Source organism: Brachyhypopomus gauderio, chromosome 9 (assembly GCF_052324685.1).
Source record: "Brachyhypopomus gauderio isolate BG-103 chromosome 9, BGAUD_0.2, whole genome shotgun sequence".
NCBI lineage: Eukaryota > Metazoa > Chordata > Actinopteri > Gymnotiformes > Hypopomidae > Brachyhypopomus > Brachyhypopomus gauderio.
The window spans coordinates 12,026,253-12,050,446 of NC_135219.1; the positions used below are offsets into that span (position 1 = coordinate 12,026,253).

A 24,194-nucleotide genomic window follows, 5' to 3' on the forward strand; every position below is an offset into this window, starting at 1 on the left:
GCTTAAGAGACAAAAAGAAATGACATCACAAGGACTCAATGGGGCTTCGTGGGCCTGAGCTGTGTCGTTTAAAATGTTCTGTGTGTGTGTGTGTGTGTGTGTGTGCGTGCGTGTGTGCACCCTCGCCAACGTATGGTACCTGAGGACCTGCTGGCTGAAGGTGTCCTTCTGTTCGTCGGAGACGCGAGTGGAGGGGAAACCGGGACACTGCAGGCTCTCCTTCAGCCAAAGGGTGAGCAGGCCGAAGCAGTGTTTGTTCATACCAAACAGCACCTCAGCAAATTGGTCCATCAGGCTACGGGAGGACTGACCGCCGATCGCCTGCCGCACACACACACACACCCACATTACTCCTCAACACTTACAGGCACAGGTGCGATTAGGTCAAGATGTCAACAGTAGGACACCATGCACTGACCTCCAGCACGGCCAGCAGTAAGAGTTTGCCGTCTTCCTGTACGACCTGACCCACGGACGGAACGTCTCCGCAGTGTGGGAGGAGCTCAGTCTGCTCAGGACAGAAACACACATCAACTGCAGGACAACAGCAGGAATTAAACAACAAGCTAACAAGAGAGTCACAGAAATGGAGTAATAGAAATTTATTACAGTTTGACAAACAGTAGGGTGGTCAGTGGATCGAGATTGCAGCGCGAGTTAAAATTAGTATCGTCAAAAAAATATATATCGTTATATCGATACTGAACATTCTGAAATGGTACAATACTCGTTTCTCTAAGTATCGATTATTTTTACATAAAATGCGCTTTTGTTTGACACACCCAAGCTACCGTAATGCACAGAAACAGTTTGCAATGCTAAAATGGCTGCTAAAGCAAATGCAGTGTGTTCGCTGCCCGTCTTAATAAGCAAGGAAAGCAGCAGAAGTGCTGTGTGGAAATATTTTGGATTCAAAGCAGATACAAATGGAAAACCGTAAGACATGAACAAGCCAGTTTGCAAGCAGTGCTTTCGGAACGTTTCAACAAAGGGCGCTAAAGCATGGTTTATACTTGACACGGCGCGAGGGTCGTGCGGCATCGCGCACTGTTGATTCGCAAGGTTGTGCATCTCTCGAATTTTGTAACTTTGCACGCACCGCGCCGCAGCGCAAAGAATCAAGTAACGTTTGCAGGGTTCATACCAGGGTTGGCAACTTTTCAAGATCACTTGCAGTGAGATTTGAACCTGGGGGGGTGGTGGAGAATGTAAATTGTTGACGGGGGAGGTGAGACCGTAAATTGGACACAAATTAAGTATTATATCGCGATCGATCAATCGCCAGTGGTTGGTGCCACAGTTAACTAGTAACTCGTGAATCATAGATATGAATCAGAGTTAAGTAAACTAGATTTTTATTTTTGGCGTGAGAAATCGGATGTGTGGCGTGTGAGTGTGTGAAGACAGACAAATGCGTGTATCTCATGCTCAATGCGTGAGAGTTGGCAACCCTGGTTCATACACCTTTACAAGGTGGAATTCAAGCACTTGTACGTCACTTTAAAGGTCCATTTCAGTATTTCCCAGCACGTTAAACTTAAGTTAAATATTTATACACAGGGTTCATACACTTTTTTGACAATTAATTTCCATGACTTTTCCATGACTTTCAGGCAAATTTCAATGACTATACATTCTCTAAACATATGTGTAGACATGAAAAATAAGAAAAAATCCAGGCCAAAATTCCACAGTATATCATAAATTAATGAAAAGCCACGTGGTTTAATTGAAAAAATAAACATTTACCGTATTTTCAATATCAATATACGTCGCACCTACAAAGTTTTTTAAATGGAAAATGTTGTAGCTATAAGCCGTATCCGGGCTAAAAGTGAGTCCCCGCTTACCGACGGGTCTGGTTAACGACGGACTGGAGTTACGACCGACTTTTCGTAATTTTGCGCGGTGCGCGAAGGTGCAGTGGCAGCACAGTGGAGTGTAGTGGAGTGGTGTATAGTGTATGATAAGCTGAAGCAGCGCAGCCTCCACCGTAGCCCATCTCGACAACGCGATCGCTCTTTCTCGCGTTGTACGCACGCAGTTTTTTTCTATACTGTATTTATGATTAAAGCGTATCTAAATCTAGGGTCACGCTTAACGACGAAAACTGCTTTACGACAGACTTTTCAGTCTCTAACCCCATCGTTAACCGATTGGTTAACCGCACATTTTGCACGTGTCCTTGTCTTTCTCAAACCACAGCTTGTATTTGTCCAACTGAAGCAGCCATTGTTGAATCGGCATTTACCAGCATTACGCTGATTTACATGTCAAAGTACAATCTACAGCTCCGTTTGGAGTCCGTCGCTAACGCAGCGAACTAACGTGTGAAGTTACGTTAGCGGTCCGCACAATGAAAAAAAAGGCTATATATATATTTCTTCCGGTTATCAGAACGACAAACATTTATTGTGTCAAGCAAATTTCCATGACTTTTCCAAAACATTTGAGTATTTTTATTTTTTCCAAAACTTATCCAGGCCTGGAAATTGCTATTTTCAAATTCCATAACTTTTCCAGGTTTTTCATGACCGTACGAACCCTGTATACATATACTTGAAATAATTTGCTTTTTTATCACATTATTTAATGGTTGTTTATTTTCAAAACGCCCAATCTTATGTTTCGTCCTGGAATTACAAGAGGCTCGTATTTGTTAATGTAATGCAAGAGAACTGTTCATTCACACTGTTCTATTTGTTGTGAAATTAAGTTACAGTTTCAAGCATTTTCAAGTACTTTAGCCTAAATTCCAGCACTTTTCAAACACAAAGCAACAAATTCGTCAGGTAAATGTTCCTTCCCCTGTTTTTGAGAGGTGTTTCTTCATAATACCACATATCGTTTCGGACAACACTGCAAAGAATGTTACACGGCAAGTATGAACGCTTCCCCCGTTCACGCAGGTTTGTGCGAGGTGTGCGGACTCGCACGCTATGGTCACTCATGAAAGTATAAACCTAGCTTAACACAACGAATCTGGCCAAACACCTGAAGGACCGACACGCAGATTTGTGCAAAGAATTCCATGAGGTTGGTGATTATTCCCATTTCTAGTATCACTACAGCATACAAAATTATGGTATCCTAGCAAATGTTTGTCATATTCTTGGTTTAAGAATGTAAGTGCAACAGCATACAGGGAGAAAAGAGTGATCGTACTACAATGGATAAATCATCTATGAATACTGAACTCTAATACTGAAGTATACTTAAAATACACTTTTTGCACTAGCCTTTTTTGACTTCTAAATGTGAATTCCAGAGTGCACTACTATTATTTATGTTAATTTATATTAATGTGCAATTATTAATTTTTTTGTTTTAATGTGGTAGGGACTACACCTTTTATTTATTTGACATTTGTGAAACAAAATCCAATATTCATTTGTTTGTTTATTTAAAAAATTAAAAGGTTTTAAAACGGAAATGAGCACAGTATCTGACTTTGGTATCAAAAATGATATCGAATTTCAATATTTTTTAAAGTATCGTATCGAAGTTGTAATTCTTAGTATCGTGACAACCCTAGTTAGAATTTGCATAAACAGCAGATGAAAGAGGCAGTATATATACGAGATGTTAGCAGGAGGGAGTATGGACATTGCAAGACAGCAAGACTAGATAAATAACACTGGCTATGGTGGTGGTGCAATCACTGTGTATCAGAGATGGTCTGAAAGACAAACTCTGAGTAGGCTGCCTTGATTCAGAGTTTTTCTTCAAGGTATTGGAACCAGTTCTCCAAAATTCCAACCCATCCCAGCACAGACTCAGCCACAAGACGGCAAACACTTTAACTTACAAACACAGCAACAACTAACTTACAAAAAAGAGGCAGGTAGACTTGACCGTGGGGGCTTCTGGGAACTTGAGTGACAGGACACCTGTACGCGGGGGACAAGGAAGTTCAAACCTCAAACTAGCATCACATTAGTTTTAGTTCATGTATACAAGATACTCTGCCATAGATGCATCACCCTGTGAGAACGACAGAGTGGTCCTTCTGGTGTGGCCCGTGAAGGATCGGTCACTTACCACAGTGGAACACTGCTTTCACATCAAGATTCTCAGATAAGAACAAATCGGGCTTCCGTTTGAGAGCCTATGAAGCAGACACAGCCAATGAACACAGCATACAGCTTAAGCTCCACCTCTGGAACCTCGCAAGACACGCCCACTCCCCTCCCCAACCTCATCACCTCTCTCTTCTCCTCTAATTAATGCTATGCCAACTAACAAAAACAACCAAACATACAGTGAACTTATTCAATGCAAACAGATCAGTAAGTAAGAAATCAACTGCAAAAAATCAAACATTGAAATTTAACTTAGGTCAAACTAAAGGTGGTATGACCTGTATCTCTTGCTGTACTTTTGGTTAATTTTTCACTGTGATCTCTACTCTCACTGCTCAGTTGGACTGAATACGCAACAGAAATCTAAGTAACATGTACGGATAAAGACAACTGATGCATTAAAGAACTCATTAAGGATGAGAGGATACTGAAGGAGGGAGAGAGGATACAGGAGGACAGAGAGGATACAGGAGGACAGAGAGGAGAGAAAGAAAGAAAGAAATAAAGAAAGGGGAGGGCTTGAAACTGAGCCCAGGACACAAACAAGAGGAGTCATGGCAACCAAGGGCATCAATCCCAATGGGAACCAGCTGGTGCCAATTGAGAGGAATGAATTCATTAGGATATTAATGAATTTTGGCATCTTGTTTTTTTGGGGCTGGCCTGATCCTAGAAGGGGCTTCTGGGCCTCGAACCCAGATCAGGTCACCACAACGGTTTCTTTCCATTTTGACCTAAATTGTTCAGTTCTTAAAAATTTTATTAACAAATAATTAACTAATTCTTCTCTATTATTCATCGCTTTATAAAGACACATTTATATGTCTATATAGAATTAATGTCTTTTTGTTGATATGCCAGCAATGATAAAGAAAACATTATGAAAATATGAATTAACCAATGTTAATTTCTGATTGAGCCCATCAACCAGGGAGAAAACAATTCAAGGTCAGATCCATAAATATGAAGGTTCTACTTTTTCTAATTTTACCAAAATCATGACAAAACAACCTGTTCTTTTAGCACAGAGCCTCAGGTCTCTCAAGCCATACATACACGGACATGCACTGTACTAAAATACTAATACTGAAACATTCAGATGTTACTCCTTTGCAATGTGTTGTCGGGCTCTACTGATATTACTGAGGTTTCCTAGACACTCATATCACTAGGGAATTGCTGTACAGTAGTATAGTTATGGTATGGGTTTCCAGATACTTTTGAAACTAACCCAAACTCACAGTTCACCCAGTGCATAATTCAGGGGTGGCAGTCGTCCTCTGAAATGACCAATCACATTTCTGAGGGGTGGGACCCTACTTATCACACTCAAGACTATTGGAGGGGACGAGTCAATAAAGCCCCTCTGTCATTTTTAACAGCCCAGCCAAAATAAGGGTCACAACAGACCGTTAAAAATCAATAAGAAAGAAAGAGAAAGGGAGAGAAAGGGACAGTAAAGAATAAGAAAAAGAAGGATAGAAGAGAAAGAGAGAGAAGGAGACAGAAACCCAAAGTGAATGAAATAAGAAACTAAAAACACACCTGAGCTTGGAGCTGCATAAATGAATCAACAATATCAGGATGATCCCTGGGTCCTAAAATATAATAAAGATGTAACTTAAGAAATAATAAGAATAATAAGAATATATACAAACAGCAACTGAACAGATCGAACAGTCATGTGGAAAGAAAATACAACAGAAAGGATCTCGTTGAAATAATTGCACGTGTGACAAAGTGAGGGGAGAGGGGAGGAGGGAGGGGGAGGGGGGGATATGTGAGGCTCTAAAGACACTCTCCAAAAAGCCAAACCAAAAACAAACCCAGAGTCATGAGTCAGTCTGGAGAACAGATCAAACAGAAGGAGAAACCAAACCCAAAACAGAACCAAAGGAAAAGAACCGAGGTGGGTTTGGAGTGGGACCCCAGGAGGCAGTGCTACCGTGACATCTGTGTTTGCGTTCATACTCTCTCTCATTTTGGATTCTCTCTTGTACATTTGTTTTGGGTCTTAACTCAATCACACACACTTCCCCAAATATCCCCCTGAGGGCTTGGTGGATTCGGATGACCCCAGAGAGCTGGGCAAGGATTAGCCCTAGACTCCCTTCCCCTAGCTGTTCCCACACTCCAAACAGGACGCGCATCACGCCCCTAACCCCCCAAACCCTCCCACACACACAAAAAAACCCCCAAAATATAAAAAGGTTCAACAGTGAAAGGAAGAGAGGCCATTGGCACATCCGCAGAACCAGAGCAGGGGACCTGCTACAGATAAGAGGGTCATCAGGCACAGAGAAACACCATGTCTGTTAGGAGATGAACAACGTGGCAAAAATAAAGCAGAGCAGAAGAGAGGGGGTGGAGAATAAGCAAAGGGTAGACAGGAGCAGAGGATGCTGACCAGCCGTGTGTGTGTGTGTGTGGTACAAGTTGGATGGTTCAGACCTGTTTTATCTCGCTTTCACCAGTGTTAATCGCACATTTAAATTAAGGCACACATAACTGTTTCCCTTGGCAACACAGGAACCTGAAGCAGACAGGTTCTGAGCATGTGCGCAGCTCGGCCGTTTGGACGGTGGAGGTTCGTACCTTGCTGGAATATGGTGAGTGTGACGGAGGTGACCAGCTCAAACAGGGCCTTAATGGGGGGGAAGTGGTCCGTCTCACTGGCAAATATGTGCAACATCTGGAGACATAACATTGAGTGAGAGACAAAATGACACACACACACCCTCACAACCCCTACACTCAGAGCCCACACACCCCCAAACACACAGACACACACACAACCCCTACACTCAGAGCCCAGACAGACAGACAGACAGACAGACACACACACACACACACACACACCCTCACAACCCCCTACACCAGGGGTGGCCAACCCGTCAGAGACCAAGAGCTACTTTTTTTTACTGTGTTACGGCAAAGAGCCACATCATGCAGGGACATGTAAATTGTTGGGGGGGGGGGGTGTAGTGTAGATTGTTGACCGGAAGGGAGGGGGTTGAATGGGCAAAAAAGAAGTATAATATCGCGATCGATCGATTGCCAGTAGTTGGCGAATTAATAACTCGTGTGAGCGTGTGAAGACAGTCAAATGCGTGTTTTCCACTACGCCGGTTTTAAAAGTATTAGCGGCTCGTTAGGCTTGTAAACAAACCATGCAGCACGAAGGTGTAGCAGTGTGTCGCCCTCAGAGCTGATGAGGTAACCAGGCCATGGCACAGACCGTTAGTGCAGGTGAGCGCGGACCGGCTGGGGAGCCGCATGAAACCAGGCAAAGAGCCGCAGGTTGGCCACTCCTGCCCTACACCTATACATTTCATTAATGCAGCAGTGATTAAGAGGCATGCCATGTTTTTACACGTGATCCCAGTCCTCCACAGGAACGGAGCATGTGTGTATGTGTGTGTATGTGTGTGTATGTGTGTGTGTGTGTGTGTGTGTGTGTGTGTGTGTGTGTGTGTGTGTGTACCTGTCGTGTCAGGTCCAGTGCAGAAGCCTGGGGAATAGTACTGTACATCTGTCCCAACATCTCACTCAGCTGGGACACCATAGGGGCAAAGTCATGAAGCAAGGTCTTCACTGACTTCTCAAAGATTGCGCACACAGCCTAGAGGGGGAGGGGAGAGTCCGGTGCTTAACAATCGTCACATTGTCATTAATGACGTCTCACTATAGGACTAACAACTATGTTTCCGTTAATGCAACAAACCCGAACTAAGCAAGGAAGATATCAGAGGAACCAAACATCAAAACCTGCATCGACTGGAGCATCAGATGAGCTTATGAAACAGGACGCACATGTAAAACGGCATCGGAGACGTCTAGAAATGGCCGAAGGAGGGTGAGTGTTTAGACCCTACCTCTACCACTTGGGAGTCGTTCAGCCATTTACTGAGGACGGTCTGAATGAGGGCAAAGACCTGCTGTAACACCACCACCACCTGAAAAACACACACACACACGCACAGTGACCAAATCTCAGTGGTGTCTCATTTCATAGTCAGTATTAGCTAAATGTTTTAGGACACATTTTGGCCCTACACCCACAGATATTCTCAAACCACCAAAGAAAGTCTCATATCACCATAGAAACACTCCACCACACCACATGGAACTGTGTCTTCTACACTATCACACAAGAAACAACGAGATGAAAGCCACTAACACATTCATTCTTGAAATCGTAACGACAGTACAGTAGAAATATTTCATGTCCAGCAAGTACAGAAGAGTAATTCTTAAACTGCAGGCTTCAGAAAGAAGACAAGTTAGCTTAAAGACCCGTGCCGTCGCTTAAACGGGAAGAGTACTCACTGGGTTGGGACCCGTTTGGGGTGAGGGTGATTTGATGGGCGGAGCACTCTCCCCAGACTCCTCCTCCTGCTTGGTGATGTCAAGAGTGGTGAAGAGGTTCGAGAGCAGCCCCAGAATATGGATGATAGCCAGTTTATTAGACGGGTTAGGCTGCAAAGAGAGAGAGGGAGAGGGAGAGAGAAAACAAAAGATAATGTGACTTAAGCAGTGTTATTTTTATATTGTTAAGTGAAAAGTGCTAAACAGAAGAATAAGAATTGTTTACAGAACCAGACAAGACAGAGAATAAATTAGCTGAGTCAGCTGACCTGGCATTTAAAAAGACAACCAATGAGAGGCTTAGGGGAACAACCAATGAGAGGGTTAGGAGAACAACCAACGAGAGGGCTAGGGGAACAACCAACGAGAGGGTTAGGGGAACAACCAACGAGAGGGTTAGGGGAACAACCAATGAGAGGGTTAGGAGAACAACCAATGAGAGGGTTAGGGGAACAACCAACGAGAGGGTTAGGGGAACAACCAACGAGAGGGTTAGGGGAACAACCAACGAGAGGGTTAGGGGAACAACCAACGAGAGGGTTAGGGGAACAACCAATGAGAGGGTTAGGGGAACAACCAATGAGAGGGTTAGGAGAACATCCAACGAGAGGGTTAGGGGAACAACCAATGAGAGGGTTAGGGGAACAACCAATGAGAGGGTTAGGGGAACAACCAATGATAGGATTGGGGGAACAACCAATGAGAGGGTTAGGGGAACAACCAATGAGAGGGTTAGGGGAACAACCAATGAGAGGGTTAGGGGGACATCCAATGAGAGGGTTAGGGGGACATCCAATGAGAGGGTTTGGGGGACATCCAATGAGAGGGTTTGGGGGACATCCAATGAGAGGGTTAGGGGAACAACCAGAAGGGGGGTGTGGGTAGGGTGAGAAACAAGGGAATCCTGGAGCAGAGCTCAGAGGAACAGCAGTTCTAATTAAAGAGTCCTGCAACAACCACCAGGGTCTAATCATTGCTGATAGTGCCATGACAACAGTCAATGGAAAGGAAGACATGAAAGTGTCCCCTGTCCCTAAAGACATCATACAAATCCCGGGATCAGTAAACACGGCCTCAGAGCAGTGAACCAGGACCCCAGACCCTGTGGTTACCACCCCAGAGCCTGTGGTTACCACCCCAGACCCTCTGGTTAGGCAGATACAAATCCCCTGTTAGGAGGGTATGGACTTGCTTTTATTACACAGAACAGATTTATAATTCAATTGTAACATATGATATCAAAACAAAGACAAAAATAAGTAATTCTGAACACAAGCCCTTTGCAAAAGCCATGTTACATTATGCTATATTTAACTGCAAGGATTTTATAAAGCTATAAATAACACGAGTCAGCTGGCACACATACACCCCTTGAACAGTCACTGCTCTTGTTCAAGGCCGCTATGATTACATCATTTAATGATGTTCCAGACTCCCATGCAGCTCCTAAAAATATCTTCAAGCTACTGTTCCATTCACCACTAGGGGTCAGTGTTTGGCCTTTGAGAAGAAGGCATTACATCAGATTCCTAGAGCAAGCTCTTGTTGGGCAGTCATGGAAGGAAACTGCACTTGCGTGAGTGAGAGTCAGCAGGAGAGGAAGAGAGGGAGGGATAGGAAGAGAGAGAGAGAGAGGGAGGGAGAGGGAGAGGGAGGGAGGGAGAGAGAGAATGTGAGGAGATGAACCCATCGTATGTTATGACATTTCCTGAACTGGTGGTTCATAAATAAACAGGACAAGAGGGGACAGCTTTGTTTTAACTATTAATAACTAATGTCTGGGGGGGGGGGGGGGGTGTTAGTGTCCGTCTGCTCTGAGAGCAAGAGGAGGATCATGTCTGACTAAAAAACTATCCCTGGCTGTACGTGTTTTGTGCCCATGTATTTGTGCCTTGGAGATGCTTGTGTGTGTGCGCATATGTGATTTTGGGAGGAATTTCTCTGATCAGTGTGTCTTTCTCTCTGAAGGAATACATCCTTGTTGACCCACTGGTGCACTTGCGTAGCAGTCTTTGTGCAGGGAACAATCTGTGAGCTATTCCGGGTTGGTGGGCATACATTCTACACCCCACCATGACTGCCTAAGAATCACAGTACACACATGGAGTGACATCTGAAGAGAGAAAGTCTCTCTCACTCTTGCTAGGAGTGTCTACCGTTCACAAAGGTCCAGTAGACTAACCCAATTCTCTGGAATCTAGTGCGCACACACACACACACACACACACACACACACACACACACACACACACACACACACACACACACACACACACACACACACACACACACACCTCCCCTCTGTCAATGTTAATGCACTGCATCATCACACGCACTTCGTATCTTATGTCACAGTATGGAGCCCAAAATACAATCAAACGTACATGTACAAACAAGGAAAACACCTCGTATCAGCAACACAGGGCCGGGCCTGTGCGTGGGTGCATGGGTGTGCGTTAGATTCATTAGTCCTGTGGCACTTCTTCCGGACTCCACTGAAATGCCAATCTGGCCCCACTGAGAACTGTTCCAGGACAACACTCCATACGCACACACAGAGTCTGTTTACGTGGAGCATGGCCAAGATGGGAGTCAGAGAAACCACACACACACACACACAGGCTGGCAGACGATGACACCAGACAAAGCCCCAGTAAACATCAAGCAGGTCCTTAATGTTACCTGGTTTGATGTCACCAGAGGTTTGAATGAACTGTAATTCAAACCTTGATTATTTTAGACCACGCTTTTTTATAGTCTGACATGAAATTAGAAAAAAGAACTCACTGATGGACTCTTAACCAGGACCCACTGATACTGGTATAATCAGACCAAACATACAACAGGAGAAAAGAAGATTTCCTAAAGAGTCCAGAGGAAAGATGCCACCGAGGGACACGTAGGACATATAACAAAGCGAGTGTAACAGAATCCACAGGTGTGTCCTCAGGGACACACCATCTCCGTGGCTACAGCCCGTCTGTCTGGCGGCTGGGGGGCGAGGGGCCCTTACCGTCTCGTCTGCTAGTTTCTCCAGCTGCTGGATGTAGGGGGTGATGAGAGAATGCAGGTTCCTCAGAATATCCTCCACCGGCAGAGCGGAGAGCAGAAAGCCCAGAGCCTGCATCAACCACATACACTGACTCGTCTACGGGGGGGGGAAGGGGGGGTGGGGGGGGGGAGAGAACGAGAGAAAGGTTGCTATACTAAAAGGGGTTTACGGTTTTCTACCCATATCTTATTAAAATCATGCATTTTATAGAGCATATTTTTAAACAACAGAGTAGACCTCAAATATATTGTTTATTTTCGAAAGTACGTAACAGATTTTTTAAGTGCTGATCTGTTAGAAGCGTGTGGACATTATCCACTGTGGTAATGGAGTGGAGTGGCTATTTCTGTGTCCTCTACCCAAGCACCCAACAGCACTCTAGATTTGTGAAGGAAATAAAGACCAGACTGACCTTGTGGATCTGCTTAATGAGCACTTCCTGCAGCAGAGAGGAGGGGGGGGGGGAGAGGAAGAGGACAGACGTTAGCCCACAGACGTTGGGAGGGGAGGACTTGCCCACTACACATGGGGTCGCCCGTTACCACAGAACCACCCCACTGTGAGGAGGCCAGCGGGTTACCTGGGACACGGCGACGATGTTGGTGGCGTAGGGGGGAAGGTCGTATTTGCACTCGCGACAGATCTTCTTCAGGGTGGAGACGCTGGACACGGAGAGGTCGGGGTTGCCCAGGGCCTGCAGAACCAGCGGGAGCACACTGCTCAGCATGACTGGGTGATCGGCTAACCACTCAGCCAGCGCACCTTCAGGTGGAGGAGGGAGGGAGGGAGAGAGAGAGGGAGGGAGGGAGAGAAGGAGAGAGGGGAGAGGGAGGGATACAAAGAGGGGAAGGGAGGGTAGAAAGAAAACTATAAAAACAGCAAAGTGTAAAAAGACGAGTATAACGATGCAACATGAATCATCATGTTGTCAGTTTCTGGACAGGCAACCTACAACCACATATGCAAGACGACTGCACCAGTAACCTTTAAAGCATTCAAACGGACCTATAGTGAACATGACCGTGTCTGCAAGCTGAACGTTGTTGATGTTGATTCGCGGAATGAGGCCTATCAGTCCAGGAATGACATCAGAGTAGTTCACATCTATCGTCTCCGCTATGGACTGGAACCCATAAAGCAGTGCCTCTGTGTGCTGGGATAAACAAACAAACACAAAGCAAACACAAACAGGCCATGAACAACATGTCTGTTTCATAAAAAAATAAGAATAATAAAGATGCAATCAAATGTTAATCAAGAAGATAAGAAAGCTCATCTTTGCATTTGTGTGTGTGTATGTGTGTGTGTGTGTGTGTGTGTGTGTGCTGACCTGCCAGGACGTCGGTTGTTCTGCGTTGGTAAGCAGTCTGCCTAGCTTGTCATACAAGTTACTAAGCAACTCGGCTCCCAGCATTTCATACACGTACATGAGTGTGTCTGATATGTCCACCCTAGAACAGAGTGTGAAGGTGAACCAGATCAGAGTTCTGTCTCTCTCCCTCCAAACCCATTCAGATCTGTAAGTCAGTACCGTCTAGATGGCATCTGTCACCAGCTCTAGTGTAATTCAAAAAAGTCTGCGCAAAAAAAAAAAAAAAAAAAAAAAAAACCTGCCAAGTGAAATAAGTATCATCGTAGTTTTTACAGCAGTCCAAGGCGGACACATCCAGTGAGGACTGACAAAACACACACACCTGTACACGCCTCCACTTCTCTCTCTCACACAAGCGCACATATACACACACAATTTAGGTCAACAAAACATCTCAAATTCCATCATGTTTTCAGTGACATGTGGACCACAGAAGTGTCCACAGATGCAATGGTCAGCGTTGGTGTTAAGCATCTATTTCTCCAAATGTGGTGAAATCCAGTCATTCAGAATTCAAATGTTTCCGTTTGTTTTGCTTTTGCGTTTCAGTTTCTGAAGGAGACCTAAGAGTATATATTCCTTTAGAAAAGAGCCAATCATGTCAGACGTGGACTTAAGTTAGCTGGTCATGGCCATGATGTATAAAGGATGAGGAACGAGAAAGGGGCTGGACTGGTGTAGCTCCACCCACCTGTAGATCCTGAACTGCTCCTTCTCATCGGAGGTCCAGGAGGCGTACTCCTCGTCCGTGGGGAACTGGGCTTTGTGGAGCAACACGTCCACCAGCTGGAAGTAGACGGGCCGGTACACCTGTAGGTACACGGCCTGCTTCTCCGCCTCGAACGACATGATGTCATCCTGCCGTGAACACACCCGCAGGTGCGGACGGGTTACAACGCTGCCCACACAGCACACTCACCAAAACCAGTGAACTACCGGATCAGACGCGCCACACAATACGCTGAGCTGGCCAGGAAATGCTGGACCTTTGGAGTTGCTAGGGGCCCCGGAGGGAGTGAGGGGAGTAGGAGCCACACGAGGGGGGAGTAGAGGCCACACGAGGGGGGGGGGGGGGGGGGGGGAGAAGACAGAGGCCAAGATGGCTGGGGAACCAATATGTAGATGCATGAAGACACCCACGCATGAAGACAGACTGTAAAGAGGAGCAGTGGGCAGAGTGTTGTGGAGTGATCAGAGCTGCAGTTCAACGTTCATAAACAGCCTCTATTACCTTTATGATAAAGGTCGAGCTATTTATACACATCACACACACACACACACACACACACACACACACACACACACTATGAAGAATTTCAGCAAATGAATAAAGCCAGTACAATTTGGTGAAATCTTCCACTTCAGGGGAGAACCTATAGCATAAGAGACGTAAATGTGTACGAGTGAAGTACAAAGCTCTCAAATAAAAGCTAGACTGAGCACTGAACTGGGCCAGTTTATTATTAAACAGTCTGGACAGCAGACAGACGAAACCTTAGTACAGTGCTGCAATGAGGACGCTTCAAATCTGGGGGGAAAAACCCCAAACAAAGGTCTGTAGAGTGGAGGACACAGAGTGAAGGTTGCCAGGTGTGACATACCTGCAGGGTGTACCAGAAGGTGAGCGTTAGGGAGCTGGTGGTCTCGTTGACGGGGTAGTGGCCAGGAATGCCTGTGCAGAACATGATCATATTGACCAGAGCCAGGAATGTCTGCCAGTGATCCACCTGTTCCAGCAGCGCCCTGAGGAACGTTCCAGAAGGACAAGGAACGTAAATAAAACCGCATTAACACTCCCAAAATCAAAACAACATGCTGAAAAAGTACAACAGTAAAAAAACAAAACAAAAAACAAACAAACAAAAAAAAACAGCCTATTTATTGCCATTTGGTTTGTGCTGTTATTTAAACATTGCAGTTATGCCCTTTAAAGTGGGGTTCATCGTACGGGCTGCATAGGTGCGATGCAGTGAGAAGTTTCTGTGGAGAGGCTGCAGAAGAGCTTTAACGTGAGTAGCAGGGAGGAGCCTGGAGACGTTCTGTCATCCGGGCATTGCCACAAGCAGCTCCCTCTGTCCGGCGGCTGGGTCACACGGCATTATCATTCACAGCGGCATGTGGCGAGATGTTCGGTACTGAAACACGGATCGGCCTTTGGTCATATCTGCAGGAAGCCGCCTGTACGTCGAGCTGTGTGTACCTGGAGTGGTTCTCTCCCAGGGAAACGGCGATTCGGCAAATCCCATGTGAGGTCTCCATGTCTCCGTTCTGTACAGCCTCTCGTAGCTGCTCCTGCAGTTGTAGCACCTGTGGAACCAGCTTCAGCAAGGTGTTCACATACCTGCAAACGCAAAACACCACAAAACAAACTTCTACCTGTTTCTTACATAGAACTCACGTGTCAGTAATCCATACAGTAATTCATTCCAGCTAGCTGAAGATTTTTTCAATGCACTTAAACATCTTGGACTCTTTGGAGTGCTTCAAGGGTCACTATTAGGACCAAATGTCAAAGACACCATTGTTCTAAACTATTTTGTGAAAGCACACCAACATCCTTTCCAAAAGAAGCACAAAAGGCCAGAGTCTGCTTGTATTTGAATTGAGAGTCTCTTTCTCTCCACGACACCCTCAACCTCTCAACACCCTCCACATACTTCACTCACTACGATTGCTGCCCAAACTTCCCAGTCAAACTTCCCATCAATTACTTTTTTTTTTTCTGCCTCCCTGCAGATTCTGGACTCTGCTTTTTTGGAGCAGTCCGTGATCTGCATCTTCAGAGCTCTTGCTTCTTTGAACACACATGTTCCTCTGATGTTCCAGCCTCCCTTTACAGCCGGGTTCTGTTAACGTGGTGCAGACTGAAGGGAAACATCACCAGCTCCACAGAAGACGCTGCTGCCATGAAGTCTTTTCACCAAAACCCGACGGATTCCTTAGAGTGTCTCCGTCACTGCCGTGCGTTTACTCGGGAGACCTGCTAGGCCAGACGCTTGGGCATTCATCCTCAGTTGAGCGGCCCCGAGATAAATCCACGAGATCCATGGAGGGGGTCCATGATCGTGCATTTTTAATGAACGAAAGGACGCACAGAAAAGACGCGGTTTTGTTTACTGCCACTGCTACTCTCAGAACACACGCTCGTTTGTTGTGTACTCCACAAAATCATCAGAACTGACCCTGACCAAAACCAACCCTGACGGTGTAAAGGGTGATTTCTCTTCACCTGCTTTTCACCTCACCATCAACACATTAAAAAGCAGCAGCATTCATGAATGTGTGCAGAAATAAAAAACGGCCACTGCTCCTCTGAATCCGACAGGTTACACTTAATCGCGCATCATTATATCCAATTATATTCTAACGTTACAACACACCGATGAGGCCAGGAGGTACATGAGGAAGGACAGCTCACGCCTTCATGATCTACATCACCTCTGACCGAACACATTCAGAGAGACGGGTTGCAAAGGGCGGTGAAAGAGGAGGATGCTGAACTCTAGAGGAGGCTTGGCCGTCACTCATTTCTGACAAGCTCCGCCTCTACTTGGTCAGTCCCGCCTCCTCTCATCCCTCGACCGGCAGCCAAGCATCTTTAGGACGTTCGGACACGCACGAGAGCCACAGAGTGGCTGCAGCGTTCAAACACTAAAGTAACTTCCGGCACTACATATATATGCATATGCTCTTTTTTTTCTTAAAATAATAAACCCAGAAAAAAGTCTTTGACTTTTTCCTTCACACCTGCAGGCTTCCATGTCCCCACAACATCTAAGATTCTGATGAAAACCCAGAGCAAATGGCTGCCATTTTGATGCAGTCTTAGCAGAATGATGATATTAGCCATTTGGGTGCTCAGAGATTTCGATGAAGAGAAAGTGGTTGCTGTCTTGTCTGAGGACAGAGAAGGAGAGGAGGAGACTCTGAGGAGATCTTCACTGGTCTTGGAGTTCCATCATCCCAGCTCTCTCCTCCTGATTTTCCTGAGGGAAGCTCGAGGAGAAGATCTGACAGATCTTGCAGTGACCCCACACACATCATGCTGTCTGCTCACACATGCTCAGCACCTCTCTCTCTCTCCCTCTCTCTCTCTCTCTCTCTCTCTCTCTCTCTCTCTCTCTCACCCCCTCCCTTCTCCCCCAAAACCCTGCAATTACCCTCAGCCGCCAGGAGACAGATAAAATGAGTTGCCTGGCAACAAGATGCACTCGGTCCAATAGCATCCTCCCAAGTCACTTGATTGTAATGTGTTTAAACAGTGAGCGAGACGGTAGCGAGGGACAGCTGGGTAAAGGGGGAGGGGCATAAAGGGGGAGACCGAGACCAACAGAATGAAGTGAGAACAGGAGGGCGGAACCAGGTGGGGTTGAACGGGAGAGGACGGTGCACAACTGACAAGCCTGGCCTTTAGAAACCCAATTAACAACCTTTTGGGAGCATTAAAAAAATAATAATAAGGTACATTTAGAGACAAAAAAAACTGATAGCGAGCCCATACTGAGCCCAGCCCTGCAGCACCATAGGACCCATCTGCTACTGTAGAACACACTGTGTGTGTGTGTGTGTGTGTGTGTGTGTGTGTGTGTGTGTGTGTGTGTGTGTGTGTGTGTGTGTGTTCACTCCAGTGCCCCATTGCGAGTTAAAGCAGACACTCTGGTCTCTCTAGTGAGGTATGCAGGTTTGGTGGTACAAGTTGACATGCATTGTTCCTATGCTGTGTTTACAACTCCCAACATGCATGCACGCTCGCACAGTCACGACCCAGCCGAAGTACACAACTGATGTTTAAATTAATAAAAAATAGTAAAACCCAAACAAATAAACAAACACCAGCACCAGCTACATTGAGATGAACTATGGACATACAGACTGAGGAAACACAGGGATTACACCACCACCACACACACACACACACAACCACTAGCACTGCCTCCTCACCCACTGCTGCACTGTAGAACCGGCATGTCCATATTATTTTGTCGTGGTAAAACAGCACCAACGGTATACGACCACAAAGCCTGTATTTCCCAGATTCACCCGCATGTCTGTGGCCACGTGACCGTGCTGTGAGCAGAGGGACCACATATTCCACCGTTATTTGTGCTGCCATCTTTTCTCTGCAGCGCCATTTCAGGGTTCAGGGTCTCGCTCCCTCATTCACATGCACAAAAATAAAAGGGTTACGGATCAAACTCTGGATCTTCATTCTGTTTGTGTATTTCTTTATTTTTACTGGGATGAGCAAAAAAGTTCATGAAAACCAAAAAAGACAATCGACTGTGATGAATTTCATCGGCGTAAACACTCCGAGCTGTTCTTGGCCTTTATCGTATTGTGATGAATTTCATCGGCGTAAACACTCCGGGCTGTTCTTGGCCTTTATCGTATTGTGATGAATTTCATCGGCGTAAACACTCCGGGCTGTTCTTGGCCTTTATCGTATTGTGATGAATTTCATCGGCGTAAACACTCCGGGCTGTTCTTGGCCTTTACCGTATTGTGATGAATTTCATCGGCGTAAACACTCCGGGCTGTTCTTGGCCTTTATCGTATTGTGATGAATTTCATCGGCGTAAACACTCCGGGCTGTTCTTGGCCTTTATCGTATTGTGATGAATTTCATCAGTGTAAACTCACCTGGCTGTTCTTGGCCTTTATCGTATTGTGAGGAATTTCAGTGTAAACGCACCGGGCTGTTCATGGCCTAAATTTACCGTATTGTGATGAATTTCATCAGTGTAAACGCACTGGGCCGTTCATGGCCTCTCAGCTGGCTGCGTGCTGTCCGTGTTGGTACTTTTATGTAGATTCAGTAGAGAGGACAGGTACACCATGCTGAAATAAAGGCCTCCTCAAGCTCACTGCTACACCCTTCCACTCTGTGCCCCTCTCTTTCTCTCCACCGACCAGTGGAAGACATCACTCCCTGACCATCTCCATGGAAACGCCAGCCAGCCTTGAAATGCCTCCCCCCACGTCTGTCCTGGTCCCCCAGTGTTACTCTGGTCCCTCAGCGTTACCCCTTGTCCTCTTGTGCAACTGCACTTCCTCTTGCCATCGTGTGCCGTGTGCCAACACACACTCGCGCTGTGTGTGTGTGAGGGAGAGAGCGCGTGTGTGAGAGTATGGCTCCTTGATGACTAGACAGGAACACGTGGGACCTCCTGTGATGTCAGGAGTGTGTCCAGATGATGGACATCTCACCTTTGTTACATGTGCACACTGTGGTACAACTATGATGCAATGAAGGCTACAAACATTCTACCCACACTGTCAGCATTGCAACATCTCACAGTTCTCACTAGTCACATACCCTCTTACAAGTCCCTAAAAACACATTTGAAGGGTTGGACAAAAGCATAATAAAATGATAATGTAATAATTATCAAAGAAGGTTTTCATGGTGTGGGATACGTATTGTGATATTGAGTTTGGTAATAAAACAGACACCAGGATGACAGTAGCAACGCACGCAAGACTTTGATTCAAATTTTACTCTTGGTTTGGCACTTCTGAAAATTAGCTGTTTCACAAGAAGAAACAGTAGGACAATGTAATAAATAGCTAAAAACAAAACAAAACCCCCATGAGAATACAGTATTAGCATATTAATCCAATATCCAGTGACCGGCGTGTCGCTGGGCAGTTTTACTGTGATGGCGTGACATCACCGCTTGTACTTAGCCTTTCGCTCTCCAACAGTCCCAGCATTACCACCACCTACCAGATGCTGGAAACCACGGACGTACGGTGTGGGGAGGAAGTGACACCGTGGGGTCCTCACCTCTGTGAGTCGGGCTGCGAGATGGCGTTGACGATGGCCTCCACGGCAGCGTCGAAGAGCTCGGGGTGCGCGAGCGCGGCCAGGCCGGCCTCCAGGAGGCCCTCGCTGTCGCTGAGAGGCACGTCTAGCAGCACCCAGCTGGACAGGCACTTCAGGGCGCGGGCCTTGACGGGCGGAGGCGACTCCGGCTGGCGCAGCAGCTGCTGCAGGAGCGGGCACACGGCAGCCCACTCCTGCCCCAGGGCGCCCCTCACCTGCCCCTTGCGGTACTGCGGCAGGCGGCTGGTCTGGAACTCCTCGGGCAGGACGGTGAGCAGCTCCAGCAGGGCCAGGCAGCGGGCGCGGCCGTCCGCGCCGCTCCCCTCCTCCTGGAAGGCTCGCACCATCTCGCCCACCGCGCCCGGCCAGGCCTCGGGCATCATGTTGAGGGCGAGGGAGGCCAGGGCCACGCACAGGCGCGTCAGCACAATCTTGGAGCCCGAGGCGAACAGGGCAATCTGCGAGAAGAGCTGCGTCTTCAGCGTGCCGTACTGCTCGGCTGGGATGTCACTCCAGTAACGGGAGATCTTGGTGTGGAGGGCACTGGCACCAAAGTACTGGATCTCTGGGACCTGAGGATGGACTCGAGAGGTTAATCAAAGCCACCAGGACATGAAATTGAAAAAAAAAGCTAAATGCTTTTCATTACAAATCTCCCACACTCAGATCCTGCTGGGTAGATGGACGACAAAACTCTTGTACAATTTCCAGTCAGCTTTGTGTCAGATTGTAGGAATGCCAGAATTCATCCTCCTAATCTGGGTTGAATCCCAGAGTCTGGGTTTAATACCAAGGGCTCCCAGCTCCATCAGGAATGAAGCTCCGCTCTGAGGCTACAGAGATGTCGAGAGTCTCAGTCAGCGCCATCCGCGTACCGCAGGTTTAGGGACGCGTGTGCGGTTGTGCTGAAGGCTGTACTGAGACCTCAAGAAGTGACAACAGGCGTAAACTGCTCATTAGAGTGTTGAACAAGATAAGGAGGAAGTTCTAGCCCAGCTTGGAGTGAGAGTGAGAGAACAGTACATACAGCATGTTGGTTTTATACTTATTTCTGTTTCTAAAAGAATACGAGTCAACGGGAACCACTGCGGACAATGGATATTACTAATTATCATATGAATATTACTTATTAGTATATCAGATTGTCAGTCCCATCTGTGGACTGAGAAAGAGGAACATGGAGCAGCAAAAAGGATGAAGAACAGTGAGAGAGCAGAGAGTAGAGGATGGCTACGGCCGAGCAGGTGTAGCAGACACGCCCTCACTTTGTCTGGGCTGAGCAGAGCCCAGCAGAACTGCCAGGCCTGGGACGAGATCTGGGCCTGCATCAGCCACTTCTGAGCCAGGTTCTTATTTTCAATGTTGGGGTCATAGTACAGCTGGTGCAGAGCCTGGGAGGGACAGAGAGAGACAAGACAGATGGGCATACATCCATGAGTTCAGGCATGTTCAACAGGAAAGAGAAATCTAACTCCAGTCCAGTAAGTAAAAGCCATTAACTATGCCTAAGTGACACCAGTACTCCAAGTCAAAGTTTAAGGTTTCCCAGCAGATGCCACTACTAGTTTCTGATGAGATAGCAGGGTGCTATATTTGACACAGAGAGGGATGACTGTCTCCAAGAGACAGAAGAGTGGAGTGGAGGCCCAGAGGGAGATAGGGAGGAAAGGAGGAGGGGAGGGGCTTGAACAGTGTGAACACTAGAGGGTGGGGAGAGATGGTAGAGGGCGGAGCATGAAGGGTAGAGGATGGGGAGAGAGAGGAGAGGGCGGAGCATGAAGGGTAGAGGATGGGGAGAGAGAGGAGAGGGCGGAGCATGAAGGGTAGGGGATGGGGAGAGAGAGGAGAGGGCGGAGCATGAAGGGTAGAGGATGGGGAGAGAGAGGAGAGGGCGGAGCATGAAGGGTAGAGGATGGGGAGAGAGAGGAGAGGGCGGAGCATGAAGGGTAGAGGATGGGGAGAGAGAGGAGAGGGCGGAGCATGAAGGGTAGAGGATGGGGAGAGAGAGGAGAGGGCGGAGCATGAAGGGTCGAGGATGGGGAGAGAGAGGAGAGGGCGGAGCATGAAGGGTAGAGGATGGGGAGAGAGAGGAGAGGGCGGAGCATGAAGGGTAGAGGATGGGGAGAGAGAGGAGAGGGCGGAGCATGAAGGGTCGAGGATGGGGAGAGAGAGGAGAGGGCGGAGCATGAAGGGTAGAGGATGGGGAGAGAGAGGAGAGGGCGGAGCATGAAGGGTAGAGGATGGGGAGAGAGAGGAGAGGGCGGAGCATGAAGCGTGGAGGGTGGAGAGAGAGAGAGGGGGGGGACGTACCGAAGGCAAGCAACCCAGAGGGCATCCTGAATGACAAGAAGGACAGAGAGATGGAAGGATAGAGAGATAGAAGGACAGGACAGAGAGAGGTATGAGAGGGATTTTGAACTAAAAGCATTAAAGGGGAGAAGATTAAAGTGAGTAAGGTATGGATGTGTGAAGGGGGAAAGATTAAAGTGAGTAAGGTATGGATGTGTGAAGGGGGAAAGATTAAAGTGAGTAAGGTATGGATGTGTGAAGGGGAGAAGATTAAAGTGAGTAAGGTATGGATGTGTGAAGGGGGAAAGATTAAAGTGAGTAAGGTATGGATGTGTGAAGGGGGAAAGATTAAAGTGAGTAAGGTATGGATGTGTGAAGGGGAGAAGATTAAAGTGAGTAAGGTATGGATGTGTGAAGGGGGAAAGATTAAAGTGAGTAAGGTATGGATGTGTGAAGGGGGAAAGATTAAAGTGAGTAAGGTATGGATGTGTGAAGGGGGAAAGATTAAAGTGAGTAAGGTATGGATGTGTGAAGGGGGAAAGATTAAAGTGAGTAAGGTATGGATGTGTGAAGGGTGGAAAAGACCAAGACCCGTTCAGACTCCCTTTGTTTTCTAGCTAGACGCACTGGTCATTTTATTAGACACCATCATCTTGCATGTGTGGTTACAGACTGCAGACACTGTTGCTATGAGCAACTGGCCAGATCACCCCCTACCCCACTCATCAGTGTTGGGGCTCTGACCCCGGGACCACCAGCATGCGGCGTAGGTGTGCATTCAGGTGGTGGAGCAACCTTCACCCAGCAGGGCTGCCGTCAGGGCGACAGCGGGGTTTTGGCTGATGTGCTGGTGTGAGTCTGGAATTAGAGACACAAGCCAACAACTGCTGGCTCAAGAACAGCCCTGAAACAGCCTGTCCTGATGGAGGCCCTGATGGAGGCCCTGATGGAGACTAACACCAGCACAGCATGGGCACAGAGGGGCGAGAGACAACAGGCTGATGGTGTACGTCCAATGAAGTACATACTCCATTCTACATACTGAACACTTCTACGTATCAAACAACAGGCCGAAACACTGTGAGGACGATGTGTAACGTGTCTGAGTTCTGTAACGTACGGTTTGCTGTTTTAGCACATAATTCCACACTTGGTTTGGCTGATATAGAGGAAGCTTTGGCAAGTGCTGTATGTGTATGCGCATATGTATGCATATTTTAATAGATCCCCAGGGTTCAAACCAGAAAACACAGGCGAATTAAAAAATTACTATAGTTGCAATTACTATAGTTGCATTACAGATAAATAATTGCAATAAAGTGTGTGTGTGTACGTGTGTGCGTGTGTACATGAGTGTATCTGTATGTTTTTTCACCACTTGAGGGTTGTTGCATCTTTAATGTCTGTGTGTAGGTCACTTTGCATCTTAAACACAGCCCATACATTTCCCTTCACCCACTCCGCATGTTTGACAACACACAGCTAGTTACTGGGTTACTGTGACAACCAGCCGTTCTAAACCAGTCGTGACCACGACTACGGCGCGGTTGGCCTGATGAGAGGCGGTGGGTGACGAGTCAGAACGCGGCGGTCCTGACATCATTAATCACGCCGGCCCCCCGCACCTCCGGCCCGTTAGACGGGTAACTCCGTCGTTTTCTCCTGCAGACACTCTGCGGGTTCTATTTGTTCGTTAAACCCGGCCAAGCCGTCCTGCGATGCCGTGTGCTTGAGGGTGGAGCTATTCAGACGTCAGAAGCGGTTCTGGTAGTGAGTTTTGGCGGTGTGAGAACGCTCTTGGTTTACACCAACTCAGTCATGTCACCATCTTGTCAACACAACACCAGCTCGTTTGCTATACTGGCTGGTTTAACATGGAAAGAGGAAAACTGTTCAAATAACAGCAACAACAAACAGTTTCATTAAACAATTTATCATCATCAAGGACACAGAAAATAAACTTCATTATTAATGACAATAACACAAAAGCTGTTGAGAGATTTTGAGCTTGTTTGTTTGTCTGTTGCTGACATTCGAGTATTTCGTGTCGACACCTGAACACTGATCCTCTAGAGCGCTGACGTCATCAACACCTTATGCTGCATTTATCCAGTGCTGCATCTCTCACTCAACCTACTTCACATCACGTAGTCATGAGCTATGACTGGCGACTCGGTGTCCAAATACAGTGATGTAAATAAAGCC

At 46.9% G+C, this 24,194-nt stretch overlaps 1 protein-coding gene across 2 annotated transcripts in view; it reads right to left on the reverse strand.

Annotated features, from left to right (window-relative positions):
* The window catches only part of ipo13b (importin 13b), a 37,224-nt gene that overhangs the window by 1,359 nt on the left and 11,671 nt on the right, over nt 1-24,194 (reverse strand). The window contains exons 2-20 of one of the 2 annotated variants that reach the window (XM_077017188.1): nt 20,966-21,091; nt 19,662-20,272; nt 15,075-15,215; nt 14,476-14,617; nt 13,566-13,732; nt 12,833-12,953; nt 12,508-12,655; nt 12,083-12,264; nt 11,915-11,941; nt 11,464-11,598; nt 8,412-8,561; nt 7,958-8,038; nt 7,567-7,704; nt 6,678-6,774; nt 5,628-5,680; nt 4,042-4,108; nt 3,832-3,890; nt 419-508; nt 140-321 (exon numbers count right to left, since the gene is read on the reverse strand). In XM_077017188.1, the coding sequence (XP_076873303.1) occupies nt 140-321; nt 419-508; nt 3,832-3,890; nt 4,042-4,108; nt 5,628-5,680; nt 6,678-6,774; nt 7,567-7,704; nt 7,958-8,038; nt 8,412-8,561; nt 11,464-11,598; nt 11,915-11,941; nt 12,083-12,264; nt 12,508-12,655; nt 12,833-12,953; nt 13,566-13,732; nt 14,476-14,617; nt 15,075-15,215; nt 19,662-20,272; nt 20,966-21,091 (2,717 nt within the window). Of the gene's footprint in view, nt 1-139; nt 322-418; nt 509-3,831; nt 3,891-4,041; nt 4,109-5,627; nt 5,681-6,677; nt 6,775-7,566; nt 7,705-7,957; nt 8,039-8,411; nt 8,562-11,463; nt 11,599-11,914; nt 11,942-12,082; nt 12,265-12,507; nt 12,656-12,832; nt 12,954-13,565; nt 13,733-14,475; nt 14,618-15,074; nt 15,216-19,661; nt 20,273-20,965; nt 21,092-24,194 lie in introns of those variants that run through there. The other variant, XR_013133205.1, reaches the window with a different exon arrangement.